The sequence below is a fragment of the Orycteropus afer genome, unplaced genomic scaffold (assembly GCF_000298275.1).
Source record: "Orycteropus afer afer isolate SDZICR_OR568_19922 unplaced genomic scaffold, OryAfe1.0 scaffold00023, whole genome shotgun sequence".
Classification (NCBI taxonomy): domain Eukaryota; kingdom Metazoa; phylum Chordata; class Mammalia; order Tubulidentata; family Orycteropodidae; genus Orycteropus; species Orycteropus afer.
In genome coordinates this window covers 4,401,584-4,423,068 of record NW_006921610.1, presented here as the reverse complement: position 1 = coordinate 4,423,068, position 21,485 = coordinate 4,401,584, and the positions used below count along the sequence as shown (strand labels likewise).

Sequence of the window (21,485 nt, the reverse complement as noted above, 5' to 3'; positions counted from 1 at the left end):
AAACCCAAGGAGGGGTCGCTATGAGTCGGGTCTGATTTGAAGGCACATAACAACAACACAACTCATGGCAACCCTATGTGTTAAAGAAAACCCACAGGGTTTTCTTGGCTATAATCTCAAGGGAAACAGATCACCAGGCCTTTCTTCCATAGCACTGCTAGGTGAGTTTGAACTGCCAACCTTTAGATTAGTAGCCAAGATCAAACTGCTTTTACCATCCAGGGACCTTTAATATCAATACCAATAGTTACATATAAAATACTTATAAATATGTGTATATACATGGGTTAGTATATACATATATACTTTCTTGTTCTATCAGCTGAGGGCCTATAAATAACATCTCAGTAGCAACAAACACACCTAGCACCCACATCTTGGTTTCTATTACCATTTTCCAATAAAAGAAATCAAGGCTCCTTGGATAAATGACTGGGGCAGGAAATATACAAGATGAGCCGGGACCATCATATAGTGCCAGAGTAAGGAAGTGCTAGATACATAAACAAATAAGCAAACAATAGGAAAAAACCCACAATGTTGGATTGGGGTATGTGAAATAGACACAGAAATCAATTTAAAAAGTTCCCAGTGGCTAAGCTGCAAAATTTTGAGCAATATAATAATGAAATATTCTATTATAATTTAAATGTAAAATAAGTTTTCAGGAATCCATACTGATAAGTGACTAGATTAGATAGATGGAGGGATGGAAAATATATACATAGATACTGGGGAAGAAGAGACAAATCTCCCATGCTGGATTCTAAATAATTTATCTATCACCCTCAAGGAAGGGAAACATAACTGTCCACTCTTTAAGTTTGGGCTGTGCAGTAACTTCCTTCCAAAACGTACAGTATGGAAGGGTTGGGGTATGTTTACAGTGAAGAAACTTGACACACACTATCTAAGCCAGGTAACCAAGGTCAATATAATTAGTGATAAGTCATGTTGATAGTATGCACCCTGGATATGATGTGATGAAAATAGCTGTGGTCTTCCTCCCCAAAACACATACTCTCTGTGTAATCATGAGGAAAGAAATCATTAGACAAATTCCAACTGAGGGACACTCTGTGAAATACCTGACTAGTATGTAAGGTCATCAAAACCAAGGAAAGTCTAAGAAACTGTCACACCCAAATGGAGTCTAAGGAGACATGACATGGTATCCTTCAAGGGATCCTGGAATAGAAAAGGGGCATTAGGTTTGAAAAGAAAAACCTAAGGAATTTTGTTCATGATTTGGGACAAGGGTACCACAATAAGTTGTTAATAGGGAGAGAACTCTGTATTATCTGGCAAACTCACTACCGTGGAGTCAGAGCCAACTCGTAGTGACCCCTCCTGAGGTTTCCGGGGCGGTATCTCTACGGAAGCAGATTGCCCAACCTTCCTTCCGAAGAGTGGCTGGTGGGTTTGAATGGCCAGCCTTCTGGTTATCAGTCGAATGCCTTAGGCAACATGCCACCAGAGCTCCTGTCTTCAGAATATTTTTGTTAACTCCACAACTATTCTAAAATTTAAGAAATTAAAAAGAAAAGAAAAGAAAAGAAAGACTCACTGCCATCAAGTCAACTCCAAGTTATAGCAACCCCTACTGGGTTTTCAAGGTTGTAAATCATTAAAGAAGCAGACTGCCCCATCTTTCTTCCGCAGAGCAACTGGTGTTTGAACCACCGACCTTTTGGTTAGCAGCCTAATACCTTAACTACTATACCACCAGAGCGCCTTAAAATTTAAAATTTTAATTTTTTTAACTCCTAAATTTTAGAGCTGTTAGGGAATTTAGTAACTATTTAATACAAACCCCACCTTTAGCAGACTAGGAAATTGAGCCAAAGATAAGGAATTGCTGAAGAACAAGTGACCACTATTACACTTCTTTTCTAAACAACTGAACACTGCTAATCACTTTGTCAGCTACAGGTATTCTCTTCATAAACTTTATTCCTTCATTTAATAAATACACTTTACAAAGTGCCTCCTATTGTCAAAGCCCTGTCCAAGGTGCTGTTTTTTTAATTTGTTTCTTTGTTTTTAATTTTTGTAAAGACGTGGTCTTGCAGAACTCACAGACTAAGAATCATAACATGACAATGTATTATATTTTAAATATCAAAGCATAACACATTTTGTCTACAGTCCGTACATCAGGAACATATTCTTTGTGCTCTGAAACAAAGAGCATGCAAAATCACAGTATCATGGCGTATGTGCTTAATTGAATCTTACAGGTTTGTGCAATTAACCTTTTGGATTTATATCCAAACCATCCTGGTGTAAATTTTATGAGTTTTTATCTTAGATCTAATTTCTCTTGTTCTAAGTAATTTCTCAAGTATTATCATCCTCCTCTCCCTACAAATGCTCTAATCCAAACATTGAAAATCTGTCCTAAGACACACAAGCCACGGACCTTTCAGATATTAAAACAATATGAAATTTTCAGAAATTTCATTTAAAATATTTACTTTCTTAACCCTAAAACAATTACATGCTTTACAATTCATTGAAAATTCTACTCTCCAGGCATAATATTAAAGGGTACAAGGGATTCAGATGGCAATGAAGTAAATTAAAACTCTAAGTTGTGTATTATAGTGTAATCATAGTGAAGATGAATCACATATATCTTTTAAACAAGAGACATGCAGAGATGCTATTCTCTAATTTTTTAATTCTGTATTTCTTCAGCAGCATGTTTGTTGTTTTTGCTGTGGTAATATACACCACCGTTTAGACTAAGTTCTGCTCCAGACTGTGACTCTGTTCCCCATTTGCAGGCCCAGGCTAAAGAGGCAGTCCCAATCTGAGACATGCTGGCTCTAAAGAGAGCATAAGCCAGAGAGCTACAGGAAGCCCATGATACCTCTTAAATCATCTGCTTAGATGTGGGTTATCTGTTCTATCTGCTCATATCCCACTGGCCAATATATGGCATATGATCAAGCCCAGAGTCATTAGATAGGGACATACAATCCCATTAAGGAAAGGGGGAGAAAAACATTCCAAACAATGACACAATCCTCAAAATGAGGGGGAACTTGCTTAAACTAGACAGTTATAAGATCTGACCATCCTTATACCTGATCATCATCAGATTGCCATTTTGGGTTGTTGTTAGGTGCTGTCGAGATGCTTCCATCTCATAGTGATTCTATGTACAACAGAACAAAGTACTGCCTGGTCCTGTGTTACTCTCACAATTGTTGCCATGTTTGAGCCCATAGTTGCAGTCACTGTGTCAAATTGTCTCATTGAAGGTCTTCCACTTCACAGATCCTCTACTTAACCAAGCATGATTATCATTCTCCAGGGACTGGTCCCTTCTGACAACATAAGCAAAGTAGGTGAGATGCAGTCTGGCCATTCTTGCCTCTATGGAGCATTCCAGCTGTACTTCTTCAAAGACAAGATTTGTTCCTGATTCTGGCAGTCCATGGTATTTCCAATATTACTGGCCAATGCTACAATTCAAAAGCATCCGTTCTTCTTCGGTCTTCATTATCCATTGTCCAGCGTTTATATGCATATAAGGGTATCGAAAATATCATGTCTTGAGTCAGGAGGACCCTAGTCTTCAAAACTACATCTTTGCTGTTTAACATTTTGAAGAGGTCTTTTGCAACATATATGTGCAATACATTATTTGATATCCTGCCTGCTGCTTCTGTGGGCCTTGACTGTGGATCCAAGTGAAATGAAATCCTTACAACTTCAATCTCTTCTCCATTTATTATAATGTTGCATACTAGTCCAGTTGTGAGGATTTTTGTTTATGTTGAGGTGTAATACATACTGAAGGCTGTAATCTTTGAACTTCATCACTAAGTGCTTCAAGACTTCTTCACTTTCCACATGCATTGCTGTGCCACCAGCATATCACAGGTTGTTAATGAGTCCAATGCTGATGCCTCATCCTTGTTCATACAGTCTAGTTTCTCATATTATTTGCTTAGCCTGAGAATGAGTAAGTATGGTGAAAGAATACAACCGTAACATACACTTCTTCTGATTTTAAACTATGCAGTATCCCCTTGTTCTGTTCAAATGACTGCCTCTTGATCTATGTACAAGTTCCTAATAAGCACATTCAAGTATTTCTAGAATTCTCATTCTCCACAATATTATCCACAATTTTTTATGCTCTGCAGTCAAATGCCTTTGCATAGTGAATAAAACACAGGTCAACATCTTTCTGGTATTCTTTGTTTTCAGCCAAGATCCATCTGACATTAGCCATGATATCCATTGTTCCACAACCTCTTCTGAATCCAGCTTGAATTTATGCAGTTCTTCATTGAAGGAAGTGACAAAATACAAAGCTCCAGGAATTGACAGAATACCCATGCAGAGGTTTGAACAAACAGATGCAGCACTGGAGACACTCAATTGTTTATGCCAAGAAATTTGGAAGACAATTACCTAGACAACCAACTAGAAGAGATCCATTTTTGTGTCCATTCCAAAGAAAGGTGATCCAACAGAAAGCAGAAATTATCAAACAATATCACTAATATCACACACAAGTAAAATTTTGCTGAAAATAATTAAAAAACAGTTGCAGCAGTGTATTGACAGGGAACTGCCAGAAATTCAAGCTAGTTTCAGAAGAGGATGTGGAAAGAGTGGTATCACAGCTGATGTAAGATGGATCTAGGGTGAAAGCAAAGAATACTATTTTGGGTTGTTGCCATAAATTATGCTAATTCCTCCCATAACCTTTAAAGGACATATTCCAAAAATTCAAATTGAGGTTCTGAATAACAAAAACTAAATCCATCCACTTCTCACTTATCAACATGCTTACATGTTCCAAGACCAGGCCATTATGCAAAAATTGGCATTATGTAAAAATGGAGGAAGACCACATCAGCTCACAAAGTAAGAGGATGGCATCATTACACAACTTCCAAATTACATCATTAAATAACTGCAAATTATATCATTACATAATTGCAAATGACATCATTATATAACTGCCAAACCACTGCACATCATGGCCAAGTAGACACATAACCTTAACCATCACAGCCAACGTTGCTCATATCTTGGCATTTGTTAGTGCCAGATGTATGTCGTTAATCAGCAAAATAGCTGGATAGATTTTTCACTGCTGTTAGTGCTAAATATCAGATAACAAGATATTCAATAAGTAAAGAGGTATACCAAGTATTATTCAAATTTTAGTTTCCCCACTTTTCTGTTCCCAATGAAGAACACAGGCTTATAGACATTCAAAGTTAAAAGGAAACTTGAATGTATCTAGAGAAGCAATTTCCAACCAATTTAAAGATATGATGTGGAATGCAGAAGTCTAGCTATCCAATACTGCCACGACTATTACGTATTTGCTCTTCCATAGGTCTCATATCCTCTTGTAATGTTACTTGACTAAGATTCTGTAACTTTTCAACCTTCTAAGTAAATCCTTTATATATTGAATACTTTTCATAACCACTTGGCACTCCTCCAAGCCCAGACACAAGGGTCTATGATGTTATTTTATGGCATGCCTCAGAAAGAAATGTCTGCTGTGATTCTGTCTCTGCTACAACACCTAAATTCAAAGAGGAGAAATGAACATGCTGTTCTGGAAATCATAATGCTTACCCATAAGTGTACAATTTGAAGAGCACTGAAAGAACTGGAGAAAATGGGAAGAGAGCTGTTAAATTATGGAGACTGCAATCACTGTCATGAAACAAAATGTGTATGACCTGTCATATGGAAAATGAATTTGCTCTATAAACATTCACTCAAATCACAATTTTTTTTAAAAAAAAGGCCATTTGCCTTCCACACACTTAGGACCCTAGCCCCCTTTGTTCACTTAATAATTATTTTGCCATATTCCCATGACTCTATAAAACAACTTGGTTTGTGTGTTTGTGTGATTTGGGTAAAAGTTTACAGAGAAAATTCACTTTTCATACAGCAGTTCACGAAATACACTTTGTCTCATGACATTGACTACAATTTACCACAATGCAACAGTTCCCCTCCCACTTCTTCCCCACAGTTACTCTTTCCTGTGTCCTTCCCTCCCTGTACTCCTGTCCCCTGAGCTGTCTCCCTGTGCATACATAGCCCTTCTATTCTCCAATGATTGTGCTCTCCAAGGAGTGTATCTACTTAGTGTAAATGTTCACCTCATATGCCTGTCTTTTGTTTGGCTGGAAGCCACAGCTGTGGTTCAATTCCAGACCTGAAGGGGAGCTAGGGGCCATAGTCTCAGTGGTTCCACCAGGCTTTATCAGACTAGCAAACCTGGTCTCTCTTTTTTTTTTCCAAATGATTTTGAGTTTTGTTCCACATTGTTCTCCCACTCTATCCAGGATCTCCTACATAGAGCCCCTTCCGAGTGGTTGACAATGGTAGCTGGGCACCACCTAGTTCTTCTGGTCTCATAGTTGTATAGGCTGAGCATGATATGGTGTACCAGTCGCTTGGACTAATTGTTTCCATGAGTCTTTGGTTTTCTTCATTATTCTTTGCTCTGGACAAGGAGAGACCCATCGTTGGATCTAGATGGCTGCTTGCAAGCTTTGAAGATCCCAGTCACTACTCACCAAAGTAGGACGTGGAAAATGGTTTGTGTAGTATGTTATGCCAATTGAGCGTGATGTCCCCTGCAACTAAGGTCCCGAGCCCACAGGTTCAACTACTCACTCCCTCTGGGTGGCTGGCTGTGCCCAAGAAGTGACTACAAACTTGTCCTTGTCAGCTCTACTACATCTGGTAATTTTTACAGAACATACAAATACACTTTTAGAAACATTGTCTGCCAATCCTATACATGGTCTTGGGCACACTGCCCCCTGCATAGACATACCTAATAGTTCAGCCTGTCCATCCATCTATCCAGCCATATACCCATGTTTGCCTTCACTGACAACACAGTACTGTATATGCAAAAGGGTTCATCTTTGTTGTCTATACCTCTCTATGCCTTCCTCTTCCTCAATGCCACTGTGTTGATCACTCACATTTGGTACATTGCCCTTTTTTTTCACACAAATCAATGCCTGTCTCTACCTATCTAACAGTGTTCCCTCCCTTTCCCCCCCATAACCAACAAAGAAAATTTCCTTCCACATATAAACCTTTCCTTGATTTTTTACAGTAACAGACTAATACAGTATTTGTCCTTCTGTGCCTGACTTATTTCATTCAGCATAATGTCCCCCAACTTCATCCACGTTATGCGGTGGTTTGCAGATTCCATGTTATTCTTTAGGGTCACATAGAATTCCATTGTGTGTATGCATCATAGTTTGGTTATCCATTCTTCAGTTGATGGACACCTAGGTTGTTTCCATATTTTGGCTATTAAAACAACTTGGATTTTAAGATGCATCAGGGATTGATTAGCTTTAAGATAGTAAAATATAATCTTACAATATATGCTCATCCACTGTAAAATGTATCCTGATTTCAGACACATTAAAATGGAATGATCATGATAAACAAGCACAAGAATAAGAAAAGGTCAAAGAAAACTCACATTTATTGAATGCCTTCATTCTCATTTTTCATTCCACAAACATTTTATGTGCCTACTCTAGGTTCTGGGAACACAGCAATAAATAAAGAAGTTCCAAGTTCTGGAGGATTTTACAAATCTGGTAAAGGCAGCAATGCTTTCAGATACAAATAGCAAAATACTACCAGCAGTTTAGACAAATAAGGGGTTTATGAGAGGTAAGGGGTTTCTTTTTTTCACATATGAAAAAGTCCAGAGGCAGACAGTCTAGAGCTGGTATACCCAAAGATGTCATGAAGAAGCCAAGCACCACCTACCTCCTTGAGCAGTCATCTTTCTTCCTCATGGTCACAAGGTGGTTGCTATACCTCCTAGCATTGCATCTGCCTTCGAATCCATAAGGGGAAGAGTCAAAAGCCTTTTCTTTCAAAGTCTTTTCATTCTTCCTAGGAAGCCCTCCCCAGGAACTCTGACCTATACCTTATTGGCCAGAACAGTGTAATGTAGCCATTCTTGATTGCAAAGGAGTTTGGGAAGTCAAGTACCATTATATTCTTTAAGGACTTCCATCTATAATATGAATACAAAAATGGCTGGGAAAAGATGTTGCATGAGCCAGTTTCCAGTATCTGCCACAGCAGAGACCCATAAAAAGATCACTCCAATGTAATCTGGCAACCACTATAATTACAAAATGCTACAGAAGAGGAGGAGCTCTGGTAGTGTGGTGCCTAAGGCACCTGACTGCTAACCAGAAGGCTGGAGGTTCAAACCCACCAGCCACTCCTAGGAAGGAAGGTTGGGCAACCTACTTTTGTAGTGATACCACCTCAGAAACTCAAAGAGGGTTCGCTATGAGTCAGGTCCAACTTGACGGCACATAACAACATCAACGACAGAAGTGGAGCATAACATGGAAACCAGAATCAGTGATACTTGGGCTGACACTTGAAATGATAAATTATTAGATTTGACAAAAGCTTTTCTGGTACAGGAAAATGAGTGGGGCCAAGCAAAGGTGAAAAAAAAGCAAAATTGGCATCTGAAGAAACTGTGGCTTAGGGACTGCAGTCTAAAATGTGTGTTAACAAAGAGGTTAGAAAGGATGGCAAGGGTGAGATCACAAAGACCTGAGTAAGTCATTCTAAAGAGCTTGGCCCTTATGTTGAACAAGAAGCCCAGGATAGGGATGAATGACATTTATTCTCAGCAACCCTGGTTCTTAAGAGAAATGAGTTTATATGTCTGGGACTTAGGTCCCTAGGTTGCAGATCAGAATTACTCTCCGCACCTACAAATGTGCCTCAACTAGTTGTCACCTGCCTTTTTCAAGAGCAATTCCTTGAACTTGCTCTCAGCTGTTCATAAAACAATGCTCTGTAAGCTTCTTGATCAGCTTGTTTTCCTCCATGTTTGACCCCTCTTCCTCAGATTCTCAGTGAACCATTTTGTTTACACCAAGTTCTGGTTTCATCAGCCCACCTATGTGACACAGCTAATTGCTGAACAACATACACGTTAAACAGCTTCATCCACTATTGTTATCTTTCTTACATTTACATCCTCACATCTAAAGATATTTCATATTTGTGTGAGCCCTTTGGGAACCCTAGAAATTACACAATGATTTGTGGGAAAATAATTTTTATTATTTGACAATAAATTATTTCTAGGTAAATCCCATTGGTACTATGGGAGAAACAAACACATCCTTTAGATAGAGCCCAGTTTGTAATCTCAGTTTTGTCCCTTGTCTGCTGTGTGTGTAACCTTGTGAAAGCTACTATTTAAACTTTTAGCTTGCCTCTCACCTAATAGGTGCTGGAAGAATTCAGTGACAATGTATATAAAAATACTTTAAATTCTAAAATGTGACACCTGGTGTTACACAACTAGTTAGTGCATTGCAAAGCCACAAATACAACTCAGGCTTCATAATGCAAATTTTTAATATCCTCAGTGTATGTTATTTAGTAAATACATGCTAACACATCTTTGATTTCTCATCAACTACAAAAGTCAAAAGACGTGCAGTTTGAAGTTTTTATCTCCATTTCTACCCTAGGTCCTTCTCTGTTTTTCCTGAGTAGATTTTTTAAAAAGAAAAAAAAAAAAGGATGTCTTGGCTTTACCAATCAAGTCAGATGTAAATGTATTAATCCCAGCCCTTACTGACTAAAAACTATGGTATACTTGTATTAGACAATCCTAAATAGAGTTCATTTGATCTACAAATTGTAACAAATCAAGTCACCTTCCAGTTTCATTACCTGGTACATAAATAGAAACACCAGGTTGCACAAACATCTAGGCAGGTTTGTCTTCAACAGATACTGTATAGCTCACTCTAACATTTCTTCCCAATGATCTTCTTCCTTACCTTCTCTATATAGTGGCTGGAAAGCAAAATACTCACCCCTTCCCAGACTCATCTGCAGCTAGGAGGAGCCTTTTGACACAGTTATGACCAATAAGATATAGGTGAAAATCCCAGGGGAGAACTTTCCAGGAATTAAATACAATAAAGATTATTTTTGGATGGAGCACTAAGTTCCATTTTTCTATTTTTCACATTACAGTACTTGTCTAAAATTGCTTGGAGTGAAAAAAAATTTAAGGGACACCTAAGCACCATCCTAGGAGCTCTGGTAGCATAGTGCCTAAGGCACTTGACTGCTAACCAGAGGGCTGGCGGTTCAAACCCACCAGCCACTCCTCGGAAGGAAGGTTGGGCATTCCTACTTCCGTAGTGATACTGCCTCAGAAACCCAAGGAGGGGTCGCTATGAGTTGGGGCCGACTCAATGGCAAATAACAACAACAACAAGAAGCACCATCCTACATTGATACTCAACATATCTTTTCATGAACACTGCTGGGAACTTTATCCTAACAAGATACTACTGTCTCTCTTTTAGGTATGTGACAGAGGTTATCTGACGAGGGCAAAGCTATCACCTCTAAGAACTGCCAACGATGCAGTTATGGATTTGATGCATCACAGTTAGAAGATCTAGTTCTGGAGCTGACCACCAGTAGAGTATGTTTTAGCACTGTCAAAAATGGTAGACAATATGTAATCAGTGGAAGTCACTGACTTGCTGTGAAAATGTTTATTTTCCTCCTTAGGGTATTAAATGGCGTGAAATAAACACAAAAGTAAATCCTCCTTCAGTAGCCTATATATGTGGGGAGTATCTATCCACTCTCTTCTCCTCTGTTCCTCTGCTTGTCTTTGAACATTTCTCCCTTTGTTTAATATCTACTTCCCAAGATAGGCAGAGAATTGGTGAGTAAAACGCAAAAGTTATAATTTTGTTAACTTTGAACACCTTCGGCATAAATAAATCAATTATTGAAATGTGGACTTGGTATTTTAAAAAAAACACTAAAATGGTATTAGAGGATCAACAAGGGTTTTTGTTTATCTACACAATTTCATTATAGCTACTACTACTAATAAAAGACTACTATTGGACTAAAGACATCTTTTTCAGAACTCTTGCTCAATTGTAAGCAATCTTACAAAAGTTTCAAGTGCTCAGTACTTAGATTGTTCTGTTCATTTTTACCCATTTCCCTTCTGGACACAGGAAGGTTAAAAAAAAAAAATCAATTTCAAACTTAGCTTGTAAAATTAAAATAATTTTCTTCTAGCAAAAACTCTAAAATATAATTTTTTATCTTCAAAGAATTAAATCCCTAAAATTGAGTCCTCCCTTTATTTATTGACTAAAACCAATTTAAACAAACAAGATCTTTTAACAGAAACAAAGAATGATATATTGGTGCTATATTATTTATAATTTATTACTTATAAAAAATATCTTCAGCTTTGTCATCATAATGGCAATGCAATAAAAAGTCAGGAGCCTTGACATTGAGGTTTATAAAAAGTGCTCTTTTAAAAAAAAACCTAAATCATAATTTTTTTAAATTTATGACTAAATTAAAAAAAAACTGGAAGGTGAAACTTTGTAAGAATTTTCAAAATGTATAGAAAATTATGTTATGTGGTCAAATATCAACTACTTCAAATAGCATAAGGTAACTGCATCTCCAAACAATTTCAAATTCTAAATAATAAAAAATTGTTTAATGTTCAGGTAATTCTGTAAACAAACTGCCAACTTACAAGACAATGTTGGTAGTGCATACATTTTTCAAAATGTAAGAACATATCCCACTTCATATTTTAACACCTAGTGGAAAATTCTTCTATATTAATAAAATAAGTATTATTATAAAATTTCAAGGATTCTCTGTAGTATACCAAGATTTCATATGAAAAGGCAGAAGTTACTTTTTATTTTTGATATAAAACAGTAAATATAAACCCAATGTAGAAATCCGAAGTTAGACAATTCCTTTGACAGAAAACTTTTAATTATAAAGAGCTCTTAAAATAAATACAATCCATGAGATCAGGGAAAGAAAAGAAAGGGAAAATAAATAAATAAAACCTTGCATTTTTATTAACATCAAAAAAAATCATCAATACACAAATTTAATAACATTTTTATACTATCAACAACTTGCTACACAAAATTCATTACAGTGTGGCAAAAATAAAATTATTTTTAATTTAAGAGGGAGAAGAAACGTTTACATGTATAAAATTTCACAGATAAATGCCAATATACATTATTTATATACATGTCACATGTTATATTATTCCAAAACTAAAATCAGTTGAACTTGTTTGGCCAATCCAGATTTAGTGAGTGTGCAGTATTTATACTGGCTCAAAGACTTATGCTGAATTAAGCTTTTACAATTCAGATGACAATTATACACGAAATATTTACACAAACATTAAAATAACTGTCTATTAAACATGGAGGAGGGGGAATGTAAGCTTTTCCACATATATGCAAACTAACCATTATCAAGAGCAGCTTTGAAAATATTTTTGTGTTTTTTTAAAGAGATTTGTTTCTAAAAATGTAAGTGCCATTTTAGAATAAGTTTTATAACTCTATAATTTAACTCACATGAAAAGAAAATAATAGCTGAGAATAAAACACAAGACACTAAAGAGTTAAAATTTTCTTTGCAGTTACTTATATTTGAAATAAGACAATGACAGAAATCGGGCTTTCAAATACTGTTTTTCATTTTAAATGTATATCAAGTACTAATAGACTGTTTTTGATCTGGGATAGTTTTTTTTGAAAAAGAAGCAAACTGCTAATCATATTTCTGTAAATAGATCAATAACAAAAATTTCCAGAGAACTGTTCTCAAGTAGATTCTTCATAGAAAGTTTAAATGCTTTCTTTAAAAGTCAAATGTAGAAATCTTGCTTCCATGCAAGTAACTTTTAAAAAATTAAATTTATACCCACTGTTTTTCCCAGTCTAACTATTATTTATCTATAAGCATATTTACTTGTGTGTCCTATTTTGTGTTATATAAAAAGCTGGTAGATGATGAAGTAATGTGCAAATTTTTAGGAGAGAAGACAAACCCTATTTGTTTACTACCTAATTCCTACAGTATACTGGCAATCTACTGGCCCTAAACACTAATTTAAAACATAGCCCTCAAAATGCCTCAATAGCCTATCAATCCACAGACTTAGAATTATTTCTGAGAAGAATTGGCCAAATTTTTCAACAGCCTGGCATATGGCCTAACAATGGCACTCAAATCACTTCTTAAAAGAATCAACACACCAATAAGCACACACTTGTCATCCTGTTTGGTATACACATCACATCAAATTATTAGGAATGTTTTATGGCTCAAAGTCACACATAATCAGTAAAAAGGAAATGCAGTATCTCTGTACATCACACTGGAGGAAGAAAAGCAAATGGATTGCATCTTCATTAGAGAATGGCTGGAGTCACTTGAAAAGGTCATTAAATAGCAATTCTAAACACCCGTGACCCTTGTAGGAAAGGAATGCTTTTCCCCAGGGAATGGAAATGTTTTGTGGGGCATTCCTTAGTCCACTGTTGGCATGACTGGGGGTCTGGCTAAATGTTTTATCATACATCTGCATTTATATGGTCTTCACTGTTACTAGCAGAAAACATTTTTGTTCCTTCCAAATTGCTCTTGCTTCTGTAGACAATTATGTGCTAATTATTACTCAACATAACACTGAGAGCAAAACTGACAGCACTGCAAACACAACTGCAATTTAAGGAGCCAAAAGGAAATATGTTGGCAAGCTAAATGCTTACACAAAAAGATGTTCACATTTTAAAATAATAGTGTGTGGGAAACTGGAAAAAAAGAAAGAAAAGTGCAGACAAAAGTATTTAAAGGTTTTGGTGTTCTCCCAATTGTCATGCTTTAGGGGAAAAACATGGTTTCTTTAAAGTACAATGTTTACAGTCGTAACTCATGCTATCTAGTGGCACAGGGCTACTTATTGGGTGTCCAGATTTATATAGATTTTAAAGTAAGATAAAGCTAACTGGAATCATCTTTAAGTTGCCTTTGATCAAAAGTTTGACTCCATACAAACTGACTGAAAAAACTCTTTTATGGTCTTAGAGTAAGATGGGCTTTTGTGCTTTATTTATTCATGGTCCTTTTGAGTTGAGAGAAATACACTTATGAATCCTTTCAAGAAAATGCTTGGTTTGTTTCTACAGGAGAGGCTGCTGATGGTAATTTGTTTGCTGCTGTGTAATGGAATGAGCTGGAATTGCCAACGGAAAGCCCGCTACTTGCGGCAAATTAGTAGTAGTGTTCTGGTAAGATGACATATCCATAGACATCCCCATTTGCTGTGTGTAAGCAGTTGTACCAGTAGCTGATTGAAGGTTAGAGTTCTGGTTCATGTAAGTGGGGTTGGAAACAGTGTCTTGTCCAGTGCTACAAACAAAATTTTGAAAAGAAAATTGCATTTATATTATTTAAGTTAGAGAGCAATCCATCATGACAAAATAAAAATGCTTTTTCCATCTACTTTTAAATTTATGTAGCATAGTTAGTCTAATTATGATCTAATCACTCCAGCTATTAGATACTGATAGTGTAATTTTTGGGAGCTCTGGTAGCATAGTGCCTAAGGCACTTGACTGCTAACCAGAAGGCTGGCGGTTCAAATCCACCAGCCACTCCTCGGAAGGAAGATGGGGCAATCTACTTCCGTAGTGATATTGCCTCAGAAATCCAAGAAGGGGTCGCTATGAGTCGGGTCCAACTCGATGGCACATAACAACAACAACAATGTAATTTTTATGCTTTGTAAGAAGAGAAGTATACTCAAGAACAAACCATCATCTTATAAGGCCTATTTAATGTAGGTTCTCAAAAATTTCTCACTAATGGCTAAAGCACTTGAGCACTAACCAGAAGGCTGACGGTTCAAACCCACCAGCCACTCCTCGGAAGGAAGGTTGGGCAATCCTACTTCCACAGTGATACTGCCTCAGAAACCCAAGGAGGGGTCGCTATGAGTCGGGGCTGACTTGACAGCACGTAACAACAACAACAAAAAAAAACATTTAAAAGTCTTTTGAGGCAGTGCAAATTGTTCCTGGCAGTGGTGCCCTTGGTCAACTGCTATGAGAATGGATACACGAGTTCAGAGATGCACCTTCAGTCCACATTCTCCCTTCCCCTGTCTCTGAATACAGCAGAGGGAACTACCTCATCTCCTCATACACCCCTTAGGCTTTGCTTTGGTAAGAGACTTCACTTTCAAGGCTGTCCCTGATTGTCATCTTACCTGAAACCCTACATAACAATAATACAAAAGCAGAGAGAACAGTGTAATGGAATCTATCCTTAGGATAGTCCTTCTCATAGTTTACTGAGTAACTATACACATACAAACAAAAAAAAAACGAGCTAAAAAATCACATCAAATTGTAGGATTTCTGTTTGTTCCTATAACTACTATGGCATATATTTCCTATAGGTATAATTTTCAATTATACCAAATATACCAGTTGCAATACAGGCAAATTTATTTTTATATTACTACTCCAGTTTTTTCCTCCATAATTCCTAATGTCACTTGGGATAATGAAATTTTACATTTTAATGTAACTAAACATCAATATGCACAGGTTTATTTCATTTTCAGGTAACATTTAAAACTCATACGCATGAAACTTAAGAATGGGAAGAGACCTTAGAGATCATCTAAAAATACCAAACCCATGTCATGAATTCAGTTCTGGTTCATAGTGGCCCCATATGACAGAGCAGAACTACCCCACAGGATTGCCAGTCTTTATGGAAGCAGACCACCACATCTTTCTCCCAGCAACCTTTTGGTTAACAGCTGAGGGATTAACCACTGCACCACCAGCGCTCCTCCAGAGATCATCTATGTCTGACTATATTTAAAGAATATCTTGTATGGTTAAGCAAAGTGAACAGAAAGCAAGATTTAAATATGGTTCTCAAAACAGGGCTCCTACTATTTAAAAAAAAAAGTAGACCATAAATCCCACAGCTCAAACACACCTCTTTTCTGAGGGTCGAGAACTACAGTTTTTGATTCTTTGGAGTCCATGCAGATAAATACAATGTGGACTACTTAGCTAGGCTGATTATAGCACAATGTGAAGAATGTCATGAAATCGGTACCCAAAAGGACAGTTAGCTGTATTTTGTCCTGGGGACCTACATACATGCAGAGGTCTGGGCAACCATCTCGGTATGGGTGGTAGAGCTAAGAGCAGCACCATTTTGCATTCTTAGCACAGGACTAAGAATGAGTTCTATAAGTTCATCTTTATAGTAAAAGATAGAAACAATTATTATAAAGAAAGGCTATATATTGTCATTCTGAAAGTCTGTGGTAAATTAATGTATATAATTACAAAACTAACACAGTTCTCAAAAACTTACCTTAAATAAGGAGTTTGAGCAGGCTGTGTTGTCACTGAAGAATTCACATTTGGAGGAAGAGATCTCAGTGGACCAATCTGATCTGGTCCTAGGCTGTAGCTTTGGGCAACAGTGACATGGTGAATGCTTTGACTCATATAGTTTCCGCCATGTGATTGAACTGGGTATGTCTATTAACCAAAGAGCAAAAGTTGACTCACTGATCTCTAAACATCTGCCTAACAGTAAATTTAAAACTTTGAAAGACTTAAATGAAATCAAACATTATAGTTCTTTGGAGAGGAATCTGGTTCTAGCCATCTATCTATTCTAGTACAAAAAGTGGAGAGTTTCCAAATCAAAGTGCCAAATCTATGGACATTTACAATTTGCTTAGTTGCTCTTTCATTCTGTGGGTGAGGATTAGAGGGGAGAAGACAAGAGGGAGAAAGGGAGGTGATTTTTAAAGACTGGAATCCATCCGGATTGCCTATTACTCCGTAACAGGTCTTGCTATAGATTCATAGACTACTACACACTCCCTTGAAGGGAAGCCCATCATCACTTCAAGATACCATCAAAATGGTGGTCTTCTTCACCAACTTCATCCCAGGATAACTCATCCAATTCCTTCCTAAGAGTGCAACTTAAGAGAAAAAATTTTTAAAAAAAATTTTTTAAATGGTATTAGGTCAGGGCAGTGAACCCTCACTGCAAATGTTTCCTAGTCTCTAAGGCATCTGACTGCTAACCAGAAGACTGGCGGTTCAAACCCACCAGCCAGTCCTCAGAAAGAAGGTTGGACAATCTACTTCTGTAGTGATACTGCCTGGGAAACCCAAGGAGGGGTCACTATCAGTCAGATCCGATTTGAGGGCAATCTGTTCTGGTGCATTGTGTTGCGTTATCCTCAAGAAACAGCAAAAAAAAAAAAAAAATAGTCCTAGGTCTTTCGATATTTATATGGATCCTACTTAATTTCAAGGGTAAGGACAGGGTCTTTTATCTGCCTATTGTATACATCATTTAAAACAATGCACATGCTTAATAAATATCAAATAGGAACTATCACCACTTTAGTTTTAAACTAATCTATTTTTAAAAGAAAGATCACCCACACAAAAATTCAGAATACTAGAGATGCCAAAAAAATTACATCAACTGTTTTCATGCCACCTCAGCAGACATCCAACAACCCAATGACACATGGATGAGAATGTCGTGAATAAACTTCCTCTGCAATTTAGGGCTCCTCAGTTACCTTCAAAGGTGCAACTAATGGTGTATTACCCTAACTGCTTTTAGTACAGAAATAAGTATATACTTTTTCAAGTTACAATAAGATCTTTTGAGTATTTTAGATGCTTTTGTGTGTGAAGAGTACAAATATAAGTAATGTAATGTATCAAACCAATAGAAAGCTAACTTTTTACAAAAATGATGTGCTTAGCAAAATACAGGTATGTAAGCAATATAAAATTAAACACAAAAATCTGACACAGAAATGACAACCCTTTTCTCACACGAGGAAGCAAATACAACACAAAGGTCTATCATGCAATACTGCAGATATTTCCATTTTCACAGGAGCAGCAAACATTTTTGAAAACTGAAGCAAACTAAAGAAACTCTTGCACCCAGAAATCCTTTCTACTCTCCTATGGAATGACACTTCCATCATTTTCAAAAGTTCAAGGCATGGCATGTTTGATAAATGCATCTTATTTGATGTGACAGTTTCCATAGTAACTATTCTTTTTTTACTTCACAATTATGTGTGTCAAGTCATCTAAATTATGCACCCACATTCTACCTTTTCTCATTGGTGTCTCCTTCACATACTACCTTCCATACCAGTTTTCATAAATTAACAAGATTTTGCTCACCCAAACTCATTCTGAAATTCAATCACTAATTTGCTGAAATTTGTAAAGGGCTTTAGAATGGGGATACTGATAACTGTTAAGTATCCACTTCAGTTTACAAGCACAGCAAAGGTGTAGAATACTGGAAAATGATGCTGCACATGATGCCCTATGGAGTCTGTCATTACCTCATAGGCCTGTGTCGTATCCTCATCATGCATGAATTTTTAACAATTTAAGTCATGCATCTAAGAAAAGGACATAAATCAAATTTTTGAGGAAAAATAAGTTCATTATGAAGTCTGAATCATTATGTGAGTTAAAGAAATCTTGAGAAATTTTAAAAGAAATGTTAAATCTTGCTTACTGAGCAGCAGGTAATTGCATCACTACATTACCTAGAGGACTTTGAAATGACAGGCACGGTCCTAAATCACTTTACACTTACAAACACACATGAAGAACAAGAACTCCCCGCATTTATTTAATGTCATGTTAAAACTGAACAAAATTCTATTTATGTAATACCAGTATCAAATTTGTTCTGATGAATAGTAATTGCTAAGCCAGTTATTTCTTGAAACTACTAAATTTCATGTATAGACTATACAACTTTTAATTCTATATTTTAAAACAATTTTTTGTTTTTAATTGAAAGACTTCTTTTTCTTTAATTTGAAAAATGTTCTCAAAGAACATGCTCACCTGCACTGGAACCCCAGCTGATGCAGATGGATAATGTGCTGGAGGATGGAGCTTTGAATAGACTGAATACACTGGTGCTTCATTCACCAATTTGTTATATAATTCCAGAGCTTCCAAGACTTTTACATTCAACTCAGACAATTCTGAATGCTTCCTGATATGAAGAAAGGCATTTTAATACTCTCCAAATTTTTAAGCATGTATTTAGCAACATAAATTATTTTTTACATTTGGCACATTTTTAATTCACAATTAAAAGGTTTTTTTATATATATATATATATACAATGAAAGAATTTCACAAAGGGAAACTGGGAGGAAGGACTCTTTAATTCTTCTAACAGCTAGGCTGATAATGAATTCACAATTATTAAGGAAAATCCTTTTCATGCCTCTTAAAATGCAATCACTTCATATATTTGTTTCTGGGAGAATCCTGTTGCGTATGTTAAAAGGATTCTGTTGAAAACTCAACTATAAATAATAATAATTTCTTAATCTAGGTAAGAGTCCAAGTTTTAATTATGTATCTCAATAGAGGAAAGCATTAGGGCAAAGCCCAGAGACTGTTTTGAAATATATGACTGCAATAAACAAACACATACACAAGATCACATTTTCATTTGTTTCTATCCATGAAAGGATCAACTGAAAAAACAAAAGTAATTATTTAAATAATTATCCTTGTAAATGCACATGAAAACAACGTATAGATATAAATCAATCTCTACTGCTCATTTGTTTGTTTTCAGAAATAAGCAAAAACAGGTATCTTAGGAGTTACAGTAAGATGGTGGACTAGGCAGAAAGACTGCACAGACCCTCTTCAACAAAGAAAAGGGAAACCAATTAACACAGACACAGAAGATAATCCTAGACCCCTGAGCCTTGAAGGGAAGGATACAGAAGTGGACTAAACCCCAACTAGCAGAAGAATTTGCATGAAAATACCAAAAAAGGAGACATACAGAGCTGCAGTCTGGCATGATCCTGAGCGATCCTGACGGCACAGACAGCTTGAAGAGTGCCGAGTGGTTGTAGGACCTAAGAATTAACCTAAAAATCAGCCCTGCTAGCCAGGGACTGCACAGAGGACTGCTCTGGTGGCTGTGAATAAAAGGGGAAGCAGTGGTGAAGAGGAAGACAGGCTGAGCTGTGGACTTTTGCCTGTCCAGAGGGCACTGCCATTTTGAATGTTTACAAATGGCTTGACCATTTTGGATATTTAAAGAGACAGCGTTCTCCCTGATTACAGGGGCTTAAGAACACGTTCTGCTTGCCAGCAACGCCAAGGACACTCCAGACCTGCATGAGTGAAAATGTGCGACATTCCTCTTGTTACTCTTATACCCTACACCTGCTTGGGGAACAGAGGTGTAGCCATCCCCCACTCCCACCAACTTTCTGGGCCCGCAGGAACTCCATCCCAGTCTGGGTGCCCTGCCCTGCCCTGCCCTGCCCTGTCCTCCACTGATTTTTTATTTTCTCTTTTTCACTTTTTTCTGATGTTTAGTTTGCTTGTATTTATGTTTTAAAACTACTATTATTATTAATACTTTTGTCCTTTATACTATTATTTACTATTCCCCTCCCAGGTCCTAGTTTTCAGCTTTTCTTCTTTTCCCTGTTCCTGGTTGGAAAAAAAAAAAAAAAATTTTATTTAATTTTTTCTTTCCCCCTTTTTTCTTGTGGTTAACCCCATTCCTTATTTTTCGTTTTGCATTTTTCCAGTATTTTTCTTCATTAGTCTCTGTCTCTACCTTTCTTCTGAGTGCCCTATCCCCAGATATTACAGGTTTTCTTGTTTTTTTCTTCTTTTTCCTTTTTTTGGTTACTGTTCCTGTGTGATTACATGGTGTGTTTTTTGTCCATGTGCTTTTAGTTTTTTGATTGTTATTCAACTGTAATTTTTGTCTGACTGAGTGGGAAACAGCAACAGTCCCCATAAGAAACAACTACACCCATACCTCCTGCAACTTCACTTACTGAGCGAGAGCCACTACCTCCTTCTCTACCAACGGGCCAATGATAAAAAACTACCAACAGCCTGAATCACCCTTGGCTGTTCTTCACAAACAGTTAACAGAGACCTAAATACAACAACTCCATGATGTATCGGAGACAACAGACCATCACAGTCCACACAAAGAAGCAGGATAAAGTGGTAGAAACAAGGGAGCAGGATATAGACCCAGAACACACGCCTGAGGAAGAAGCAGCATTGGAACTCTCTGATAAGGAATTCAAAAGAATTATACTTAGGAATAATCAAAGGACTGAGAGACAGACCAAAGAAAACACAGAAAAAACCCTAGAAGAATTTTGGAAGAAAATACAAGAACAAAATGACAAAATAAACAAAAAATAAGAAATGATTCTAAATCTAAGATAGAAATCCAGAAGATCAGTACTAAATTGTCAGAAATAGATAACACATTGGAAGGGCAAAGGAGTAGAACTGATGCAATGGAAGGCAGAATCAATGAGATTGAAGACAAATACCTGAATACGTCTTTGGAAAGGGATCAATCAGAAAAAAAATCAAAACAAAATGAAGAAAGCCTAAGGTTCATGTGGGATACCATCAAAAGGAATAAGTTACATGTCACTGGAATTCCAG

At 36.8% G+C, this 21,485-nt stretch overlaps 1 protein-coding gene across 1 annotated transcript in view; it reads right to left on the bottom strand.

Moving 5' to 3' along the window:
• Positions 1-14,096: 14,096 nt before the first annotated feature.
• The window catches only part of STAM2 (signal transducing adaptor molecule 2), a 39,364-nt gene continuing 31,975 nt past the window's right edge, over positions 14,097-21,485 (bottom strand). The window contains exons 12-14 of the mRNA XM_007934927.2: positions 18,867-19,020; positions 16,318-16,487; positions 14,097-14,325 (exon numbers count right to left, since the gene is read on the bottom strand). Coding sequence (XP_007933118.2) covers positions 14,097-14,325; positions 16,318-16,487; positions 18,867-19,020 — 553 coding nt within the window. The remainder of the gene's footprint in view (positions 14,326-16,317; positions 16,488-18,866; positions 19,021-21,485) is intronic.